This window comes from Leptodactylus fuscus, chromosome 3 (genome assembly GCF_031893055.1).
Source record: "Leptodactylus fuscus isolate aLepFus1 chromosome 3, aLepFus1.hap2, whole genome shotgun sequence".
Classification (NCBI taxonomy): domain Eukaryota; kingdom Metazoa; phylum Chordata; class Amphibia; order Anura; family Leptodactylidae; genus Leptodactylus; species Leptodactylus fuscus.
This window is the reverse complement of record NC_134267.1, coordinates 148,982,707-149,002,617: the sequence shown is the minus strand read 5'-3', so window position 1 is coordinate 149,002,617 and position 19,911 is coordinate 148,982,707. Positions and strand designations below refer to the sequence as shown.

Here is a 19,911-nt window from a genome sequence, read left to right as displayed (position 1 = left end):
TTTTTTGGAAAAAAAAAAGCCTCTAATGCGGGAAAAGCTTCTGCCTTTAGATTTATTGTCATTTCTGAACAAACTGCACGGCACATTGTGGGGAAATTGGCACAATACTGTATCAGTTTTTGACTATATACCTGTATGTTCCATTGTGCTATACAGATATTGTTGGTTTTACATCAGTGACAATCCCTAATGGGGCTTACAATCTAAATTTCCTTACCTCAAGCACAAAATGGACAGATCAGTTCCTGAATATCCACAGAAAATCCCCATAAACATAGGGAGTACATGCAAACTCCTTTCAGAGGTTGTCAATACTTGGATAACTCAGGATTCCACTGCCAGACATCTCTGTAGATGGCTTAACATGCTCAAATTCTTCAATATACATCAGCTCATAAAATATATACTATATGGTTTGAAGGTATTACCAACATAACCAAGAGAGATTTCCAATCAATTTTCCTTTTCATTGCAATGAAACGGTATAAGGCTTACAGTCAATATCTCTAGGGTGACAAGACCAATATCCACCCCCATAATGTAGTTGCTGAACAATGCATATAGTATATATGGTGGCATATTTAGAATTGTAATCTCCAAACATTCAAGAATTCAAGTCACAAGAGATAGTCACTTCTGATAACAGAGAATCCCACTACTCTACCGCTCATCGTCTCCTCTAATTGTATATAATGAGTTAATGAGCATCCCTTACCTTACGAAAGTGCTTTTATATAACTGCACATCACAAATGTATACCCAGAAACACTTCATTTCATGTAATGGGCATGAATGTACAAAAATAAAAAATGAACAAAACGCCAATAATTATAGTCTGCATATCAAAGGAATGGAAGTGATACATGTAATAATGCAATGTTACACAGCAGGGACTATGGTGTTAAGGCAACAGTATTACACAACATGAACAAACACCTCATGCCTTAACACAGCATGAAAGAAATATCATAATAAAACCACTGTAATGTGTTTGTACTGAGTATTGATTCCAGCAGAGGAAAGAGCCATCTAAGCAGCAGCTGTGCCCCCTCCCACAGGAGAAATCAATAGTCATTGAATACTTGCATTGTTGTCACTTGGAAGGTTTCTGGGGTGCAGTTTCTTGCTTTCTAAGAATCAGGCCTATTTCGGCAGCATAAAGATCTACTGCAGAATACTTGTCTGTGCTCTTTGGTTAACAAAGAAATAAACAGCTGAGAAAATGTATCAGAATCTCACGTTAGCATAAAAAAGGAGGACGGCGCTAAATAAGGTGCTTGCCTGGTGCAAAGTTGGCACCTGAAATAGATTTTACATGTGAATGGAGGGAACTTCTCACAGAACAAACCAAATGTTAGTGTATCTGAGATACAGAACATGCGTAGCAGTAAAATAGAGATAAGAATGTGTGGATACGGCCCCTGAATAATACGGTTTCCATTTTTGAGATACATATTGCAGGGATATAACAGTTACCCGGCTACCAGGAGCTAGATCTACGGTGATCGGTGGCACATCATCTCTGATCATCCTGAGAAAGGCCCTGGACCACTTATGATAAAATGGTGAGGTTAGTATACTGCGTTTGCGTGGGTATCCTCCCATACTCTAAAGACATACTGATAGGGAATCTAGATTGTACGCCTTATAGGAGACAGTGTTGACAAGATCTGTAAAGTGCTGTGGAATATCATGGCGCTATACAAACAAGTAAAATACTTTACTTCTGAAATACAGGGTTGAACTTGTGTGCTATTTCACATAGATTTGTCTCCAAGTTCACTTTTGCATTTAGATCACAAGCCCTGATGCAAAAGATATTACACCAGGTTCTGCAACCTTCGGCACTGCAGTGGTTGTGAAACTACAACTCCTAGCATGCCCCTTTCACTTTTATGGGGTTCCAAGAACAGTAGAGTAAATATACATGCCGGGAGTTTCAGTTAGATAACAATTGGAGTGCGGAAAGTTGCTGACCCCTGCAAACTATAGTGTAACTATTCTTATATAAGCAGAGACTACTGATCTCTCCCACATGATGTTCATTCAGGACAGCTCCACCATATCATGTCATGTGTCTGATATTACACTGACACAGACACTGATGTAATTAGGATACTCTCCTGTTCACATAGAGATGTTCATGGGATGTGGCACTGATGTGACAGTCAAGCTGATGTGATGTGTCAGAAACACATTGCAAATAACTATAATTTATGAAGACAGCTTTGTCACCAGAGCGATACCCTCTCGGAGGTTCACGTCCTGTATCGTTGATTTCTAAATCACTGGAGTCCAGGAAGTTAATGAATTCTGGGGCACTGGCTTCTTTAGTGTCAAGCTGAAACCTCGCCATTACTTTATTTTATTGAGCGTTCATAATAGGAAAGATATTTGCTCGTTTTTCAAACAACTTAACCAGGTTGTAACCACATTGCACCTATACTGAGTGCTTATTGTGTACTGTATAGACCTTAGTCGTGTATTTATAATCCCTGCACACTTTCAATGTATGAATATGTATGAAGAGATCAGTGCATGTATTTTAATGACCACTTATTTTACAGGTTGTCTTACAGCTGCTCCATGCTCTCTGTAATAGCTGTAAATGTGAACAGCCGCTGGTCGCATCTTAAACTATGAAAAACCACATGGAGATGGTTGGGAAAGTTTTACATAATTAAGTGACTGCATCTCCCTTGTGGTTTGCTAAGAGAGACCAATCTTTTTCTATCGTCTAGACACTAAGAAAGCCATGGCCTAGATACCAGCTGTAAACACATCTTACCTGAAACACAAAATACAAGGCGAACAATAACTACTAGGCAGGGAGGAAAATAATCCTATTAACACCTCTTTTCTCACACTAGAGCACTGGAATCCAGGAAAAAAAAAGCACACATACAGTACTCACCTGTGCACCCCCACCAATCCAGAACAAATGCTTTCTTGGCTGCATCTTAGAAATGTATCTCTATCCGCATTATAGGGGAAAACCTGCAAAGCTGTGGGGGCCCACTGATCAGAATAGGGGTACTTTTCTCCCTATTCTAAACAAACATGTCAGACAAGTGCATCCCCCACTCTATTCATTTCAAAGGGACCACCAGAAAACATACAGCACAGGACCATCTCTGTTCCCATTGAAATGAATGGATTGGTGCGTGATCCTGTCCAACCACTGCTCCATTCAGAGGGAACAAACAATGTTTGAGATCGGGGAGCCCTATCAAATCTGAAACCCACCAATATGCAACTTAAAAGCATTGTCCAGTTTCAGATCAATAGTGAGAGGCAAATATTGTTTGCATAATGAAAAGCTATACAATTTTCCTCGATCTCTGTTTGCTGCCATTCAGTTTACTTCCAGTGGATAAAAATCAGGCCATGGTCAGGTAATGTACAGTCCATCATGCGAGATACAGTCCATGGTCAGGTAATGTACAGTCTATCGTCATGTGAGATACAGTCCATGGTCAGGTGATGTACACAGGTGCACAGCTCATTACAGACACAGCAATTCTGAATGGTAATGTTCGCCGACCCGGCTGCTGACTGAGCGTGGTTACGCTCAGCTCCGCCCTCTCCCCCTCCCGTCGCGGCGGCTGACGTGGCGGTGGGTGGGTCGGGGGGGTGGAGCCCCCCTCACGCGGGGTATTTAACCTTCGGCGCTGGGCGGGGACTTCCTTTCGGATCCCCGTCAGCGCCGACTGTGTTTCTCCCTCCCTCTTTGATCAGTTTAGGCTGTTTTTCTTTGTTTTTGATGATGTTAGTTAACTCGTGTTATTTATTATTTATTTGGGGATGTCTGTTTTTTGTGGTTGTCGAGTTCGGTTATTTATTTCTTTTTCTTGTATTACTCAGGTGTCACAGCTTGCAGGTTGGCAGGACCTTGTACCCTCCCCTGTGTGAAGTTCGTGAGAAGAGGAGAGGCGCGTCACCCGCGGAACATCTCACACATGCCCACCCAGGAAGTGGTGGGGCATTCCGGTAACGCGCCTTACGAATTCGTCATGGGGTAGCAGGGTTCTGCTGATTTGTTGTTTAATAAAGCTGTGGCCGACCCCCACAATTTTAACCCAGACTAGATGTGTTGTGCCTTATTCCTACTAGTTTACCCAGGGACGGGAGGGCAGTTTGTTGGATATACATGGGTATTACGCTCAGTCTGAGTTGTGCAGCTGTGTGTTCAGCAGTAACTAATGGTTTGGGGCACAGGCAGTTCTATATACTGCTGGAAAGCCGACATTGTGCTGAATTCAGCGCACTGTGTCGGCTTTCCCGATCTGTGCCCCAGGTAAAGAGCTTTCGGTCACGGTACTGTAGTACTTTACAGTCAGAAGGGCGTTCCTGACAGTCAGATACATCCTTCTCCACAGCAGCACCTATCGCGCTGTACAGTGTGCACTTGTGTGTACATCACATGACCATGAACCGTAAATCACATGACCAGAGTCAGACTTTTATCCTCTAGAAGTAACAGAATGAATGACAGCAAGCAGAGATCTAAAAAACTGAGAGGAATAAAGAAAGTATATTGGAAAATTGTACAACTTTTTACTACACAATATTTTATAATCTCAATATTGGTTGGAAAGTAGCCAACCCCTTTAAGGAGTGGGCACTGAGTATTTAGCAGACCCACAACAAAATGGCCACTCAGGCGCTTGCAGTTGGCACTGCCCAAACCCGGAGTGAGAGTCGATTGTGCATGCCCAAGGCGCGGTGTCCGAGGCCTGTGCAAGGCACAAGTTCTGGAAAAGAGGAGGAGGGGACGTAGCACAAGCATGAAAGGGGAGGTGGACAGGTATAACACAGAGGGTGCTTGAATTGCTGGGGGAACGCCCCTGATGCTCCAAGTTTTGAAGAAATGGCGGGGAGAATAAAAAGTAAAGGTAGGCGTAGAATAGCCTTTATAAAGGTTAGTCCAATGTGCCTGTAGTTGCAATTGAGTTTTTCAAAAGATAGACTCCCTTTAAACAGTATTGGATCTGCCCTACTGTATGCAGTTTTTGGGGGTTTTTTTGAGCCAAACCTGATAAACCTGGAAATATAGGAAACAAAGCAAAAATAGAATGATTTACCAGCAAAGCCTCTCTGTCGCATCTCTCGTGTTAGGCATGAAAATTGTCAATGTACTTCATTAAAAGTTTATGGAATAAAAAAAACTTAAATGCGGCATTGAAAATAATAGGTGGGGGAAGAAAAAAAAAAAAAAGAATTTACCAAAAATAAACAAGCTACAAGGCATAAAACAGTTTCAAGGGGTCCAGAAAAGAACCATTACGATTGTCCCTCTAACTAAAAATAATTTTGTACTCTATTGTTTCTGACAACCAAACTACTGCTTTATAGTCTCTTTTTTTCTGCCAATGCACTTGAAATCAGTGTTTTACATCTGCAATTTACCATTTAGCAAACAGCATCAAGACACTGCCCAATCTTTTCTCATTTCCGGACACATACACAAAAGAGACCTCTTGTCTGAAATTATACTGAATACAATAAACTAATGTTCACTCCTGCGTTGATGTCCCTTTCACCATCCTCTTCTGACAGGCTTTTTCTGGCCGCAGAACACATTGTACTTTGGAGATAATTGACTTTGGAATATGTTGTTGTTTATACAAAAACAGGTCAGACAGATTTCAGTGGCAGTCTATCTAGCAAGCTCTTTTCTTACATACGCCTATTTTACGCCATGCATTGGATTATATGTTTCACATCCCAAAGGATGGAATACATGCTTATTATTGGCATAATGTGCTGCTCAGAGGATAGATGGAAGACTGGCAATATAATGGAAACTTTTACATAAATTAATACAAACCATAAAATAGCAGTTCTGTGCGGATGAAAAGAAGCCAGCAGCAAAAGCACTGTAGAGCAATTCCATTAAAAACTGGTATATACAATCAAATTGGGCAGTATCTTTCCTAGATGTCAGAACGATAAAAAAAAAGCAATATTTATGTTAAGAGTGATGTATATATGGCATGTATACCTCCCATATGAAAAGCAGAAGTACTCTTCAGCAGAGTACCTTCAGTTAAAAAAAAAAAAAAGGAGCGATTCTATAGAGTTGTTCACACCCTGCTTTTTAATGTCCGTAACGGATTTGGTAAAAATGGACATTATCTGACAATAGATTAAACCCCAATGAAATCAATGGGATTTTTAAATGACACTACTCATGGTAGTATGAATGCCCCATTACAGATTTGTCCTTCCTTACCTTTACTCTTGGCTCAATAAATCCAGAGATTAGTGGCTTGGGATGATCAGCTTTTAAAGCAACATCCTTTTGCAATACTCTGCCACAACATCCCTCTCCTATTTAAGGCCACGCAGTGATTATACAGGGAATTTTGACCTATCAAAGGTTTTGCTAGAATGTCTAATATGGTTTTAGACTGGTATCATGGGAAATTGAAGTCTCTGACAAAATTTGAGTGAAGGTAAAGGTAAACGTCTGTATTCTGAAATCATTTTTTTTCCAAAGAATGGACCAAGAAAAAATGGTTTATATTAGCATTTCAAATAAAGTATACCAGTCAACTTCTACAAAATGTCTGTAAAATTGCTGAAAAAAAAACAAGAAAAAACTGCACTCTCCACAGTCATAGTGAGACACAAGGATGAAGAAGGCTCGAACATCCTACTGGCCATTATCCTCTACTCGTTCAACCTGATGTCTGAATCTTGCAGTCTGGCTATTCAGCAGCTCACTGGTCTGACCTTCGGCTACTGACTACATTATGCGGGAAGTAATGCATATACTTAAGGAGACTTTGCCTGTTAGAGAACACTGTCAATCACAACTCCGCACATACAGCTCATCCGATGAGCAGACCTTGTATGCTTTGGGTCATATTTACATACTTTAACAGTCTACTGTACCGTTAGGGAGTCAGATTATTCGATGGTTTTACAAAATTATACTTTTTATGTATCAATATGGAGCTGACATAAAATATTTGCACTGTATTTTGTTTCATACATAGTAATTTATCCTCTTGTTTTATCACGAGCTGACATTTAGAAGATACCTATTCTGAAGGATTGCCAGGAGAAAGAAAACAATTTTCACTGTGTATAAGAAGTAAAATGATTGGACTTGCTGATATACTTATTCTGGGGTCCACTGATCTCCCGCTGACAGACTTGATCCCAGGAGAACCAGGTCCGTTTTAGTGCTGTGTGTGAAGGGGATAGCCAAGGAAGCCATTTTCTCCATCACAACCAATGCATACGGAGGGAAGGGGATGGTTTAGACTTAACTTAGCTAGCCATCTTCACATACAGAAGAGGTTACTACACTGCTGTGAAAGGCTGTCCTGTGAAAGACCAAGCCAGTCATGGAGCTGCCAGGATCAAGACTAATAGTAATACATTTTATTGTGCAAAGGTTTACGAATTTTCCAAGTCCAATCATTGTACACTTCAGACACAATGGTAATATTTCATTTTGCAAGACCACCTGTTTAAAAGGGAGCATATCAAGTGTTTAATTCTAGTCATAATTACAGTTATATAGAAGAAAATGTATTTGTTATTTTCTCTAAACATTGCTAGCTATATGTTATTCTTAAGAACATCCCCTGTTGGTATTCATATTGGAAGTAGAAACCTGCTTCTAAAGGCAGAGCAGCAAGGTGTCTGTTATATGCCAAGTTCATACCAGTGTTCGGGTCTCTGCCTTTCAGCTCCCCTTGTGGACCTGAAAGGCAGAGACCCTGTCCGCTTAAAAAGCAGCTACCCCTGCTTACCCTGGGTTCGAAACCTGCCAAGGACAACATCTATAAGGAGTATACATGTACTTCGCATGTTTGCGTGCGTTTCCTCCGGATGCTCCCATACTCCAAAGACCTACTGAATGCAGATTATGAGCCCTATATGGGAAAGTGACTGATAATGTCTGTAATGTGTTGCAAAATTATAGTAGCGCTATACAAATAAGCTGAATAAATATCCACAGATCCCCTAGACTATAATGGGGTTCGCTGGGTTTCTGTCTGGTTTTAAACTGAAACCAATGGAGAGGCAAGTCCTACTTGCAGGACTTTTCTCTCCTATGGAGACTCCAATGCAGATGTAGACCCAGCCGTAGATCGTCAGAAAAACGTCAATAGATTAGTATAGAACATTTGTGAATGGTCCTGTCACTCACCCCCTTGTGTGTTTTTTTTTTCTCTAAATTATGTCTTTTGTACGTTTGAAAAGTCAAATGGTTACATTTACTGTATATGTCATTCATTTCCTCTTCAGGAAGATTACCTGAATCACGTATTTACAATGTTTTAGACTATAGTGAAACTTCTGACACAGCTAAATCGAATCACTTTCGCAATAATCTAAAATCTGACATCCGCTCCTATATGAGAAACACTCCATTTACAAGAATGCTATGACAATAACAGTTGAATCACAATACAGTATTTGATTCTGCATGATTCACAATAGGCAAATAACACACTCTAAAAACAAAGAGGACGGGTATCCATTTAATCCTTCTTACTCACAGTAACTTATGGTTATCTGCTTAGGAAGAGTAAAGTCCCTGTCCCGTCTATGTATGCAGGCATGGCGGGTACGCAGCGCTAACAAGGTTCAGTAGAAGCAGACTGGTGCCCAGGTGGTTTACTGATGCATTGTTTTGTATCACATTCTGTACAGTAGTTGAGGAAGATTGTCTATTGTGTCTTGTGCTCATGTCACTTTAAATTATGCTGGGTATTGTGTGATCAATGTTAGTGGGGTTTTTTTTTTAAATTTTTAACAGGTGTAATGCTTGGAGCGAAATTTGGGTTCTCAAACTGGCACACCATAGCTGAACTTGGGAGTAGGAGTGTGAGTTCTAGGGTCGAAGTGCATCCCCTGAGAAAGCCGAAGTATGTAATCTTGCAAACTCGGCCTCTGGTTGCGGTTTCATCTGTCAATTTGGCAGCCATACTCCACTGAAGTATTCCTCCCACTATATTTTTTGTAACCTCAATGTCTACCTTAGTGACAGGGAACTTCAGTGAGGAGTGAGTGTCTGTGTGCACTTCCTTTACAATCAGCAGGTGGCTGTCAATGACTCACAAGGATCAGTGTCTGGGCTACACCTTGGAAGACCACAGTTTGAGTAGGGGTGGAGTTGAGCCCCAGCATAGGTGTACTAAAGGATCCTTTCTAACTACCAATACTCTATTTAAAAATACTAGAGGCAAGCAGAGAGCAGGCTGACACTTGGGAGCTTGCTGAGACTAAAAAGTCACACATGTAGATATAATGCTGAATAGTGTATGAAATGATTCTTCCACTGTATTAGTATCTGCATGTAGATACACAAATAAGATCTGGAACAGGATCTGTCGAGACCACAACATAAATCAATTCCAGTCTCAACGAGAAACCTGATGTGTGTATTTTGTAACCTACAGTCTTTTGGAAAATGTACAAATATCTATACTATTGTGTTCTTAGACAAATCTCCTCCTGTGTGTCTCGTCTTGCATCGATTATTAAGTTGTTATGCCAAAAAATTCTAATGCACTTTTGAAGGAGCTCACTTTTGAAAATAATATTCACCCTGTAAATAAAGCCTAAAGGGGTGGCCTTTATATAAAACTTATAAGCTTTACCAGAAAAGTTTGGAAAAAAATTAAGTGTGTTGTCATTGGCTGGATTTGACCAATGCTCACTCACAAACTTTGTGTTTTGGAAAGATTACTCTTAGAGATGAGCGAGTACTGTTCGGATCAGCCGATCCGAACAGCACGCACGCATTGAAATGAATGGACGTAGCCGGCACGCGGGGGGGTTAAGCGGCCGGCGTCAAAGCGGAAGTACCAGGTGCATCCATTCATTTCAATGCGTGCTTGCTGTTTGGATCGGCTGATCCGAACAGTACTCGCTCATCTCTACTCTTCAGTTTCTGTTGTGTACACTGGAAGGCAAGAGACAGCAGCAATATTTGATACTTTGTGTTATAAAAGTTTTGTAGGTATGATACCTTTATTGGGTAATCAGAAAAGTATCAAATATTACATGATTTTTTTCTGGCCAACACGGTACGACACTATTATTCCTGTATGTATTTCAAAAGATTACCAGATTTTCAACTCAACATGACTTTGTAATAGTCAGTCATAAGTTATATATAGATAGAGATCTTGTGACTGACTACCCCGACAATTTATGGTTACCCAGTGGTTGTGTTGTGACTTACCAGTCAAGGGTTTTTGCTACCAAGTCACAATGTAGTACTAAATTGGTTTCATGATAAAATTAAGAGTCATGAACCAAATTTTAGCTAAGGTAAAGGGGTAGGCAATTTTTAATTGGAAATTTTAATAAGCTGTATAGGCTGGTAGATATTATACACTGCTAAGCCAATTATGGTTTGTAAGAGGTTCCAAGCAGATATGACAGCTTAGGCTAGGTGCACACATGCACTGGGCCTGTCTGCTAAAACAACGATTACCCGCAGATACTTGTGGACCTCAGACTAAAATGCAGGACTTTTTTCTCGCCAATTTTCAATGGGATCTGCGATGGAGTCTTCAACAGACACAGATATATAACATCATACATTACACTTTCAGGTCTGTACTCCTACTAGCCAAAAACAGCACAATAAATGGCTAACAAGAGGGCAGAAATAATTTAGGAAGGAAGTGCTGTCCCTACTTTCCTTACAGTGGTCATTGGCAGGCTGCTGCGACAGGCAGAGGGAGAGATCTCCTCATTAGGTCTAGCATCACATTTTGTGCCCTTTGGCTACTAAGAGTACAGACCATAGCTCTAATATGTTGCCCCTACATACAGCACATACTAAGACAGGTCTGCTTGAATGAATACTTGACTTCCTGATGTTTGTTTGTAACAAAAGCCTAGAGTCTCATACACTCTAACTCTGATGTTATGCTTTAGGGAGTCTGTCAGCAGGAAAATTTCTATCAAACTAGTGACAGTACCTTGTAAAGCGGCTTCAAATGCCTTTAGGGGCGTTTCTTCTCCTGCTCTAGGTAAATGCCCCTAACTGCAGACAAAGTGTGAGATGTGAGGGGAGGTTATCTAGAGCAGAGTGAACTTCCCTAAAGACCTTTTCAGCTAATTTGCATAAGAATAAAATTGCTCATTTCTATGAAAAGGGAGCTGCAATCTAAAAGAATAAATCTTTGGAAAGTGCAGAAGCAGCTGTACAAGGTGCCGTCATCAGCACGATACAAATTGTCCTGCTGACAGACTCCCTTTAAACTTTAATGACCATTATAAGATAAATAAAATATCTGAAAACGTTTTACAGGAGGTCTCCACTATAAAAATTGGCAAATCCATTATTACCTTTCTTCCTCTTGCCACATCTCTTTGGCCACTTTTCTATTTTCAAGAGATGTTTGCTCTTCAGCTATTCCTTCAGTCATTTCTTCCCACATAATATGTGAATTAGCCTTTTAGCATACTAACCTCTTAGTAAACTGACAACTGCGTGGTTCTACCTACCCAGTGTGAATAGGGTATGAACTGCATGGACACTTCCAATAAGAAATGACCATGTCAGCGCAGCTTAGGTAGTAATATACCACCACAGAATCACAATGGCGGCTAAATGAAGTTTAGAACAAAGGGGAAGAAGGGCAACATTGCATCTGGCACTTTTCTGGGTGGTGACCATCCTTTTCTGTAATATTTCTATATTTCTAAAGGTGTAAATACAATATGTAGTGCCAGCATAACATCAACACTTCAGGGTCAGCCCAGAATAGGGATATTATCTAATTTACCATCACTGAGTATTTACAATACAGACTTAGGCACAGTGTCAAGGGAATCCCCCAGCAGAGGCTGGAAACGTACTTGTGCAATCCAATAACGAGTTGTATATGAAAATCCAGTGTACTCCCTTTTCCAATTAATGTTACAAAATTAATGTCCATTAAGCATAATACAGTAAATTATTCATCATCTTAATATGCCAGCACGTCTTCAATGTTATTGTATATTGTCTATAGCACAGGCTGCGCGGTTCATATGCAAGTTCAAATCCAGGCTCCTGACTTATAAGAAATTGCTGGCAAAAAGACATCTGCTTATATGTGTTAATAAGTAAATCTGCTGCACAATCTGTTGCATTTCCCGGTAATGGTCTTTTCTGTAGATTATCCAACATTTAACCTAATCAAGATGTTCTTTCCTAGCATTACTGTACATTCACAGGCAGCTTTGCACAATTACTTGGCTTCCAATTCTTTCTAGCATTCTCTGCTGATTTCATCAAGGTCTGTCCCAAGGATCGGGAAGAGCAATAAGATCATGTGCATCAATGTGGAAGCTTAGTTCTGTTTAACAGATAACTCTCCAAGACTGCACAGTTATTTCTCTCAGCCGTGATTCTTCAACAGAGATCCCTTAAATGCTTGACTATTTTTAACCCAAGATACTATCATTTTGTGTTAGCCCTTACTGTAGCATTACACCTAAACAGTAGCACATACTCCATGTTCCTGTTGTGAAGAATACTACCGTATTAGAATAGGATAGGTGTATATATATATATATATATATATATATATATATATATATATATATATATATTTAGCTATTTATTTACGATTTATACTTTTTTTTTTTTTTTTAAATTCCATAATGTTCTCTAGGATGAAGATACGGATAACCTATTCTTGAATCACAGTAGCCTGGTAAAACGCTACACAGGGTCTGGAGCAGTCTGTTTCCGGCTCCATACAGTGTGCAGTTCCAGTGGTTGTTGATATTAGATGATTGGTAGAGTTGTGGGGTGTCAGACTCCCACAAATTTGATATTGATGACTTAAACCTAAGTATAGGTCATCAATATCTTAATTTTGGAAAACCCCTCTAGGTTGGTGCCCAACATTGCGAAAACTGAATGTTTTACATTACCTGCAAAATGCATAGGATTCTGGTTAATCCCAGCGGAATAGTTTTTGAAAAATCGCAGCATATCAATTCAACCTATGGAAATGCTGGCATTTTCCGTATAGCTACAATAGGAGCAGAAAGTCCACAGAAGAAGATTCTTCCCCATAAAAACTTTGTGACGCCAGACGCTGATCAGTGTTGGTACATAATGTGTGGCGCTACCTGGAAGCTATATATTTAAAAAAAGGAACCGGAGGAGGCACAGGCCCCATAACCGTTGCAGAAACAAACCACCACTTTTAGCTGTAAAAGTCTTACTCTACATGTAATGTTCTGCCTCTTACAGACTGAACGGAACAAGCTCAAACAACTACTAGGGAATAGTAAACTACCCAAGTAATACGATATTCAAATGGATTAAAAAACTAGATTTGTAGCTGGGACCTACAAGAGAATGACACATATAGATTTGGATTTACATTTGCATATAGTATGAAAAGAATTTAATAAAGAAAAATATGAAGTGAAAAAGGACCCCGATATCCCATTGCTTGTTTCATGATCAGTTCATTCACTTTGGGTTATTAGGATCCTCATGATATCTTTGCTCACGTTGAGGTTTTTTTACCCTATTGGTAATACAGTCTTGGAACATATTGTAGGAAAATGAATTGTTTACACGCCTATATAAATTGATTTCTTGTACTGTGTTTGCACTTGCACTTTACTATTAACCCTTAGATTCGTGAAATATGTATGTTTAACAGTTTGGACGTCTGATTTGGTCGTTGCTTGAATGTGGACTGAAATGGACAGCAACTTCTCCGTTTTGCATTCCAGACTAGACTATTTTGATTTATTGTGGTTTTATACTGTATTAGTAAAGTTATGACGTGATCATATATAATACTTATTTGGGTTACACAGCTAATTTATGTAGGTTTTGCTGTAGAGGGTTTTGTATCTTGTTGAAAGTTCAGTACGTGATAATGCCCAAATTTTAGGCTTTCATAAACAAGTTACCTACCTTGGGCTGAGGTGGTGGTGGTGGAACATAAGGAGGATCAGTTATGTAGGTCTTCTTACTATTTGGAGGTGGATAGGAACTAGGAGCTTGCTGGCCCATTGCGTGCCCAGGAGTATAAGCAGGTTCAGGTTTCCATCCTCCTTGTTGTGCATATGGAGCCTCAGAATTACTTCTTCCCCCATAGCCCTGCGATGTTTGATAGTAAGGATCTTGATACTTCACTTGATTACCCTGTGGATACCCATAGCCAGGATCTGCATAGCGTCTATGTTGGGGTGGTATATATTCTGGCTCTCGCGATGGTACTTGTTTTGGAGGAGCATAATATTGGTTTGGTGTAACACTGTAAGGCTGACTTGGTTGGGGGGCTGGTGGAACAAAATGAGGGCTAGGTTGGGAAGATTTAACTTGTACATTAAACGTAGGTTGGCTTGGAGTAGAGGCTGTGGCATAAGATGCTGGAACTGGCTGAGGCCTTTGTGATGCTGGTGACCCAGCTGGTGCAGGCAATGTTGTAGACTGTGGTTGAGGTTTGGCAGCGGACTTCTTTGTTGCTGTCAGAGGTGGTTGGTTTGGAATTATCATTCTCTTATGACCAGTTACTGGCGTTCCAGCAGAGGGGTGAGTCAGTGTTCCAGTTGTGGACCCAGAGCCCTATAATGAAAAGAAAATGGAAAAAAAATTAAATTTAATTGAACTGGAAAACCTAAATAGAAATATATGGATTATTGAAAATATTTTCTTAAAACAGTCTGAATTTAAAAAAACAAAACAAAAACCAAAACATGAAAACACTCTATACCATAAAGTATATGCAGTAAAAACTACTTCAATATGAGTCTCAGAAATAAAGGCGATAGTATGGCATTACAAATACAATACAAAATAAAAGCAGCATAAGGGATCACTGCGTTTACAGCAATCATCATGTAGGTTACCACTGAAATAGTCTGTGTATTCCTGTGATAAAGCTAGTCTCAGTATACAAGAGATGGCTCTGATTTATAGTAAATATATTTATAAGGATAAAACACTATTTAAATAACAGACAACCTGAAATGTTGACTAAGTTTTGCATGTGAGGTTTCAAGGCCGAGATTCAGTATTCGAAATAGTGCACATCATCAAATAAGATATATTCATATTATCAAATTGGTAATATAGGGAATTTGGTAGTTTGGATTCCAAATTACTCAAAGCCTTCTAGAATTTTTAATTTTTTTTTTTTAAAGGGATTCTATCATTAAAATCAAAGTTTTTCCCCCTGACACGCAGGAATATCCTTAAGGTTATTCTTCTCCTACCTTTAGATGTCTTCTCCGCGCCACCGTTTCGTCTGTATGCAAATCCGTTCTCTCGCAGCACTGGGGGCAATCCTCAGCGCTCAAACAGCACTTGGGGTGTCCCCAGGGCTGCAAGAGAAATCTCCAGCGCCACCTCCATCTTCTTCAGGAACGGCCTCTTTATGTGTTGTCTTCCAGAGCTGGGCTCAAACTTCTATGCATGCGCAGTTGGCTCTGCCATCGAGACTCTGGCAGGGCCGACTGCACATGCGCGCGGCCATTTTTTTTGTGGACACTTACCCCAGCTTACTGTGTAAGTGGCCACAAGAAAATAGTAGCTCACATCAGGCGGGCATGCGCAGTCGGCTCTGCCTGAGGCCTGACAGCAGAGCCGACTGCGCATGCGTAGAAGTTTGAACCCAGCTCCAGAAAAAGACGTGCAGAGAGGCTGTTCCTGAAGATGATGAAGGCGGCACTGGAGATTTCTCTCGCAACAGTGCTGTTTGAGTGCTGAGGACCACCCCAGTGCTGCAAGAGAACTCATTTGCATACGGACGAAAACCGGGATTTCTACCGAATGGTGGTGCAGAGAATAAACCTAAAGGTAGGAGAATAGCCTTTCTTAAGGCTATTCCTACGTGTGATTGAGAAAAAAAAATAAATGTGATTTTAATGATAGAATCCCTTTAATAAATTTGTTCATGGTATTTAATTAACATGAGTAATTATTACATGATAAGGCAAGGAGAGTGATCTCCATTCATGTGCAACATGTATCCTTGCCAAGTCAAGGGATTGTTCCTGCAAATTTGGAAAATTTGGTAACCAAGTTGTAATTTTCTTGAAAGGCAGTTAGTGACAGTCATCCACAGCGGTGGCACATGTAAAATCCTCACTATTTCCTGATGTGTGATTCTTGCCTACTCTGATTCCCTGATGTATTATACATGTGATAGTTTACTGAAACCAGGACTACAGTATGTTGATGTGTGACACAAGTGGTAAAAACTTGAAGTCAAGTTTCTATTACTACACAAGTTCTGAAAGCCTGGACTACTATGTCCTGATGTGAGGCACAGGTGTTGGTGGCCTGGACTACTATGTCCTGGTGTGTGGCACAGGTGGGATAATCTGCACTACTATGTCCTGATGTGAGGCATAAGTCATGGTAGCCTGCACTGCTGTGTTCTGATGTGAGGCACAGGTGGGAGTAGCCTGCACTACTATGCCCTGATGTGTGGCACAAGTGGTGGTACCCTGCACTACTATGCCCTGATGTGTGGCACAAGTGATGGTACCCTGCACTACTATGTCTTGATGTGAGGCACAAGTGATGGTACCCTGCACTACTATGTCCTGATGTGAGGCACAAGTTACAAAGCTGAATTCTGCTCGAGTCCACTTCCTCACAAATCATCTTCATCTAGTTTGTGTGTGTTTTGTTCCCATTTATTAAGACAAGCTGCTCAATCCAACCCCTATCAGTTAAGACTCAGATGGAAAAATGAGAAGAAAGGAAAAATATTGCGTGAACACAACAGATCAAATTACTTTAGTTTTACCAGACAACAAACTGATGTCTAACACCAAATTTAAGCAATGCCATCTCCATGACAGCACAGAAAATAACATTTTTGTGACCCAGAATTTCAGGAACATAATGTACCAAGTCACAGTTTTCCAGCAATGGAATTTATTCTTCTCATGCTAGGAAGCACAAGGAAAATGTCAGAATTTTCAGTGAAACAGCCCTGCTATTTGCATGTTGATAAACAAGGACAGTAAAAAAGGAGAAGACAGTTAAGTATGCAGTTTTCTAACTGATCACTAGAGAGCTTCTGCAAGAAACACAGTATATTCACACTACCATTGTAAATGTCCGTTGCAGTCTTCCGCTATAGGATAACAGTAACTGACATTAAACGGTCACAGAGAAGGGTCACAGACTGATTCTGTGTCCGTTCTCATTGATACTACTGTAAACAACATAATAGAAGTCATCTTTTGTCATGTTTGCTCAGTTTTGTAACAGAAGATAGTCGTGAATACAGAAATTTAGCTTCGCTACAAAGGTAAAAAAAAACAAAAAAAAAACATGACTAATAAAAGATAAACATTATATGTAGCCTAGAATGGTGCTAAAAAGTACAACTCGGCATGCAAAGAACAAGTCTTCACTTAACTATTTTGACAGAAAAATAGAAGTTATTGAAGGTTGGGAATGAAAATGTGAAATTTTTTTGCCAAGCATTAACGTACAAACTACCCTGCATCCTTAAAGGGTTAATACATAAGGGAATTTGAAGTCTGTCGCACAAAATCCGATAAGGAGGTGGTCATAAAAGGATGGTATTTTAAAGGGGTTTCTCTTTATATAGAGCACAAAGTTCTAAACTCTCACACTACAGTAAGGGTAAGTTCACATAGCGGAAATCTTTTCTCCGTGTGACTTTTCCACACAGCTAACTGCAATGGGATACCGCTCTTGATTGGGCCCGGATGAATGGGCCTAATCAGGAGTGAGTCTTGAGCCATGGAATCCATGGGAAGATGGGGCATGTTGCTGCTTTTCCCTGCTGGCTGAAAAAAATTTGCTAGTGGGGAAAAAAAGCAAAGGAACTCCCACTGAAATGAATGGAAGACATTTTTGCAGGAGGATTTTGAGGCGGATACCGCGTCAAAATCCGCCTGCAAAAAACTGTGATCACATCCTAAGATTCCTTTGATCTCGTGGTAACTAATAGATGCTATATTAGATTACAAAATTTACCAGAATATCCCCAAGGACATGGCATAGACTTCCCCCGTGGATTCAACTCTGCACAATGTGTATGGTCAAACCAGCAGCAGAAAAAGTGTGCTGTGCTTGGACTCCCCATCATGGAGGCAACATAATGTATTGTATTTCACACTATAATATAATGCTAACAACTTAATACACAAGCAAACATCAAGGAAGAAAAAAAAAAAAAAAAAAAAAAAAAAAAAATAGTACTAATGGTCACATTATAATCTTGGAGGAAAAAAACCCAGTTGAATAATACATATCTTTTGCCACAATTGTTTGAAAGTTGGAAATCTGATAGATACATAGATAGGATGGCTCGGTGATAGATACATAGATAGGATGGCTCGGTGATAGATACATAGATAGGATGGCTCGGTGATAGATACATAGATAGGATGGCTCGGTGATAGATACATAGATAGGATGGCTCGGTGATAGATACATAGATAGGATGGCTCGGTGATAGATACATAGATAGGATGGCTCGGTGATAGATACATAGATAGGATGGCTCGGTGATAGATACATAGATAGGATGGCTCGGTGATAGATACATAGATAGGATGGCTCGGTGATAGATACATAGATAGGATGGCTCGGTGATAGATACATAGATAGGATGGCTCGGTGATAGATACATAGATAGGATGGCTCGGTGATAGATACATAGATAGGATGGCTCGGTGATAGATACATAGATAGGATGGCTCGGTGATAGATACATAGATAGGATGGCTCGGTGATAGATACATAGATAGGATGGCTCGGTGATAGATACATAGATAGGATGGCTCGGTGATAGATACATAGATAGGATGGCTCGGTGATAGATACATAGATAGGATGGCTCGGTGATAGATACATAGATAGGATGGCTCGGTGATAGATACATAGATAGGATGGCTCGGTGATAGATACATAGATAGGATGGCTCGGTGATAGATACATAGATAGGATGGCTCGGTGATAGATACATAGATAGGATGGCTCGGTGATAGATACATAGATAGGATGGCTCGGTGATAGATACATAGATAGGATGGCTCGGTGATAGATACATAGATAGGATGGCTCGGTGATAGATACATAGATAGGATGGCTCGGTGATAGATACATAGATAGGATGGCTCGGTGATAGATACATAGATAGGATGGCTCGGTGATAGATACATAGATAGGATGGCTCGGTGATAGATACATAGATAGGATGGCTCGGTGATAGATACATAGATAGGATGGCTCGGTGATAGATACATAGATAGGATGGCTCGGTGATAGATACATAGATAGGATGGCTCGGAGATAGATACATAGATAGGATGGCTCGGTGATAGATACATAGATAGGATGGCTCGGTGATAGATACATAGATAGGATGGCTCGGTGATAGATACATAGATAGGATGGCTCGGTGATAGATACATAGATAGGATGGCTCGGTGATAGATACATAGATAGGATGGCTCGGTGATAGATACATAGATAGGATGGCTCGGTGATAGATACATAGATAGGATGGCTCGGTGATAGATACATAGATAGGATGGCTCGGTGATAGATACATAGATAGGATGGCTCGGTGATAGATACATAGATAGGATGGCTCGGTGATAGATACATAGATAGGATGGCTCGGTGATAGATACATAGATAGGATGGCTCGGTGATAGATACATAGATAGGATGGCTCGGTGATAGATACATAGATAGGATGGCTCGGTGATAGATACATAGATAGGATGGCTCGGTGATAGATACATAGATAGGATGGCTCGGTGATAGATACATAGATAGGATGGCTCGGTGATAGATACATAGATAGGATGGCTCGGTGATAGATACATAGATAGGATGGCTCGGTGATAGATACATAGATAGGATGGCTCGGTGATAGATACATAGATAGGATGGCTCGGTGATAGATA

At 40.3% G+C, this 19,911-nt stretch overlaps 1 protein-coding gene across 3 annotated transcripts in view; it reads right to left on the bottom strand.

Moving 5' to 3' along the window:
* Nucleotides 1-19,911, bottom strand: part of LPP (LIM domain containing preferred translocation partner in lipoma) — a 213,329-nt gene that overhangs the window by 59,486 nt on the left and 133,932 nt on the right. For all 3 annotated transcript variants that reach the window (XM_075268542.1, XM_075268543.1, XM_075268541.1), the window contains one exon: nt 13,916-14,569. In XM_075268542.1, the coding sequence (XP_075124643.1) occupies nt 13,916-14,569 (654 nt within the window). The remainder of the gene's footprint in view (nt 1-13,915; nt 14,570-19,911) is intronic.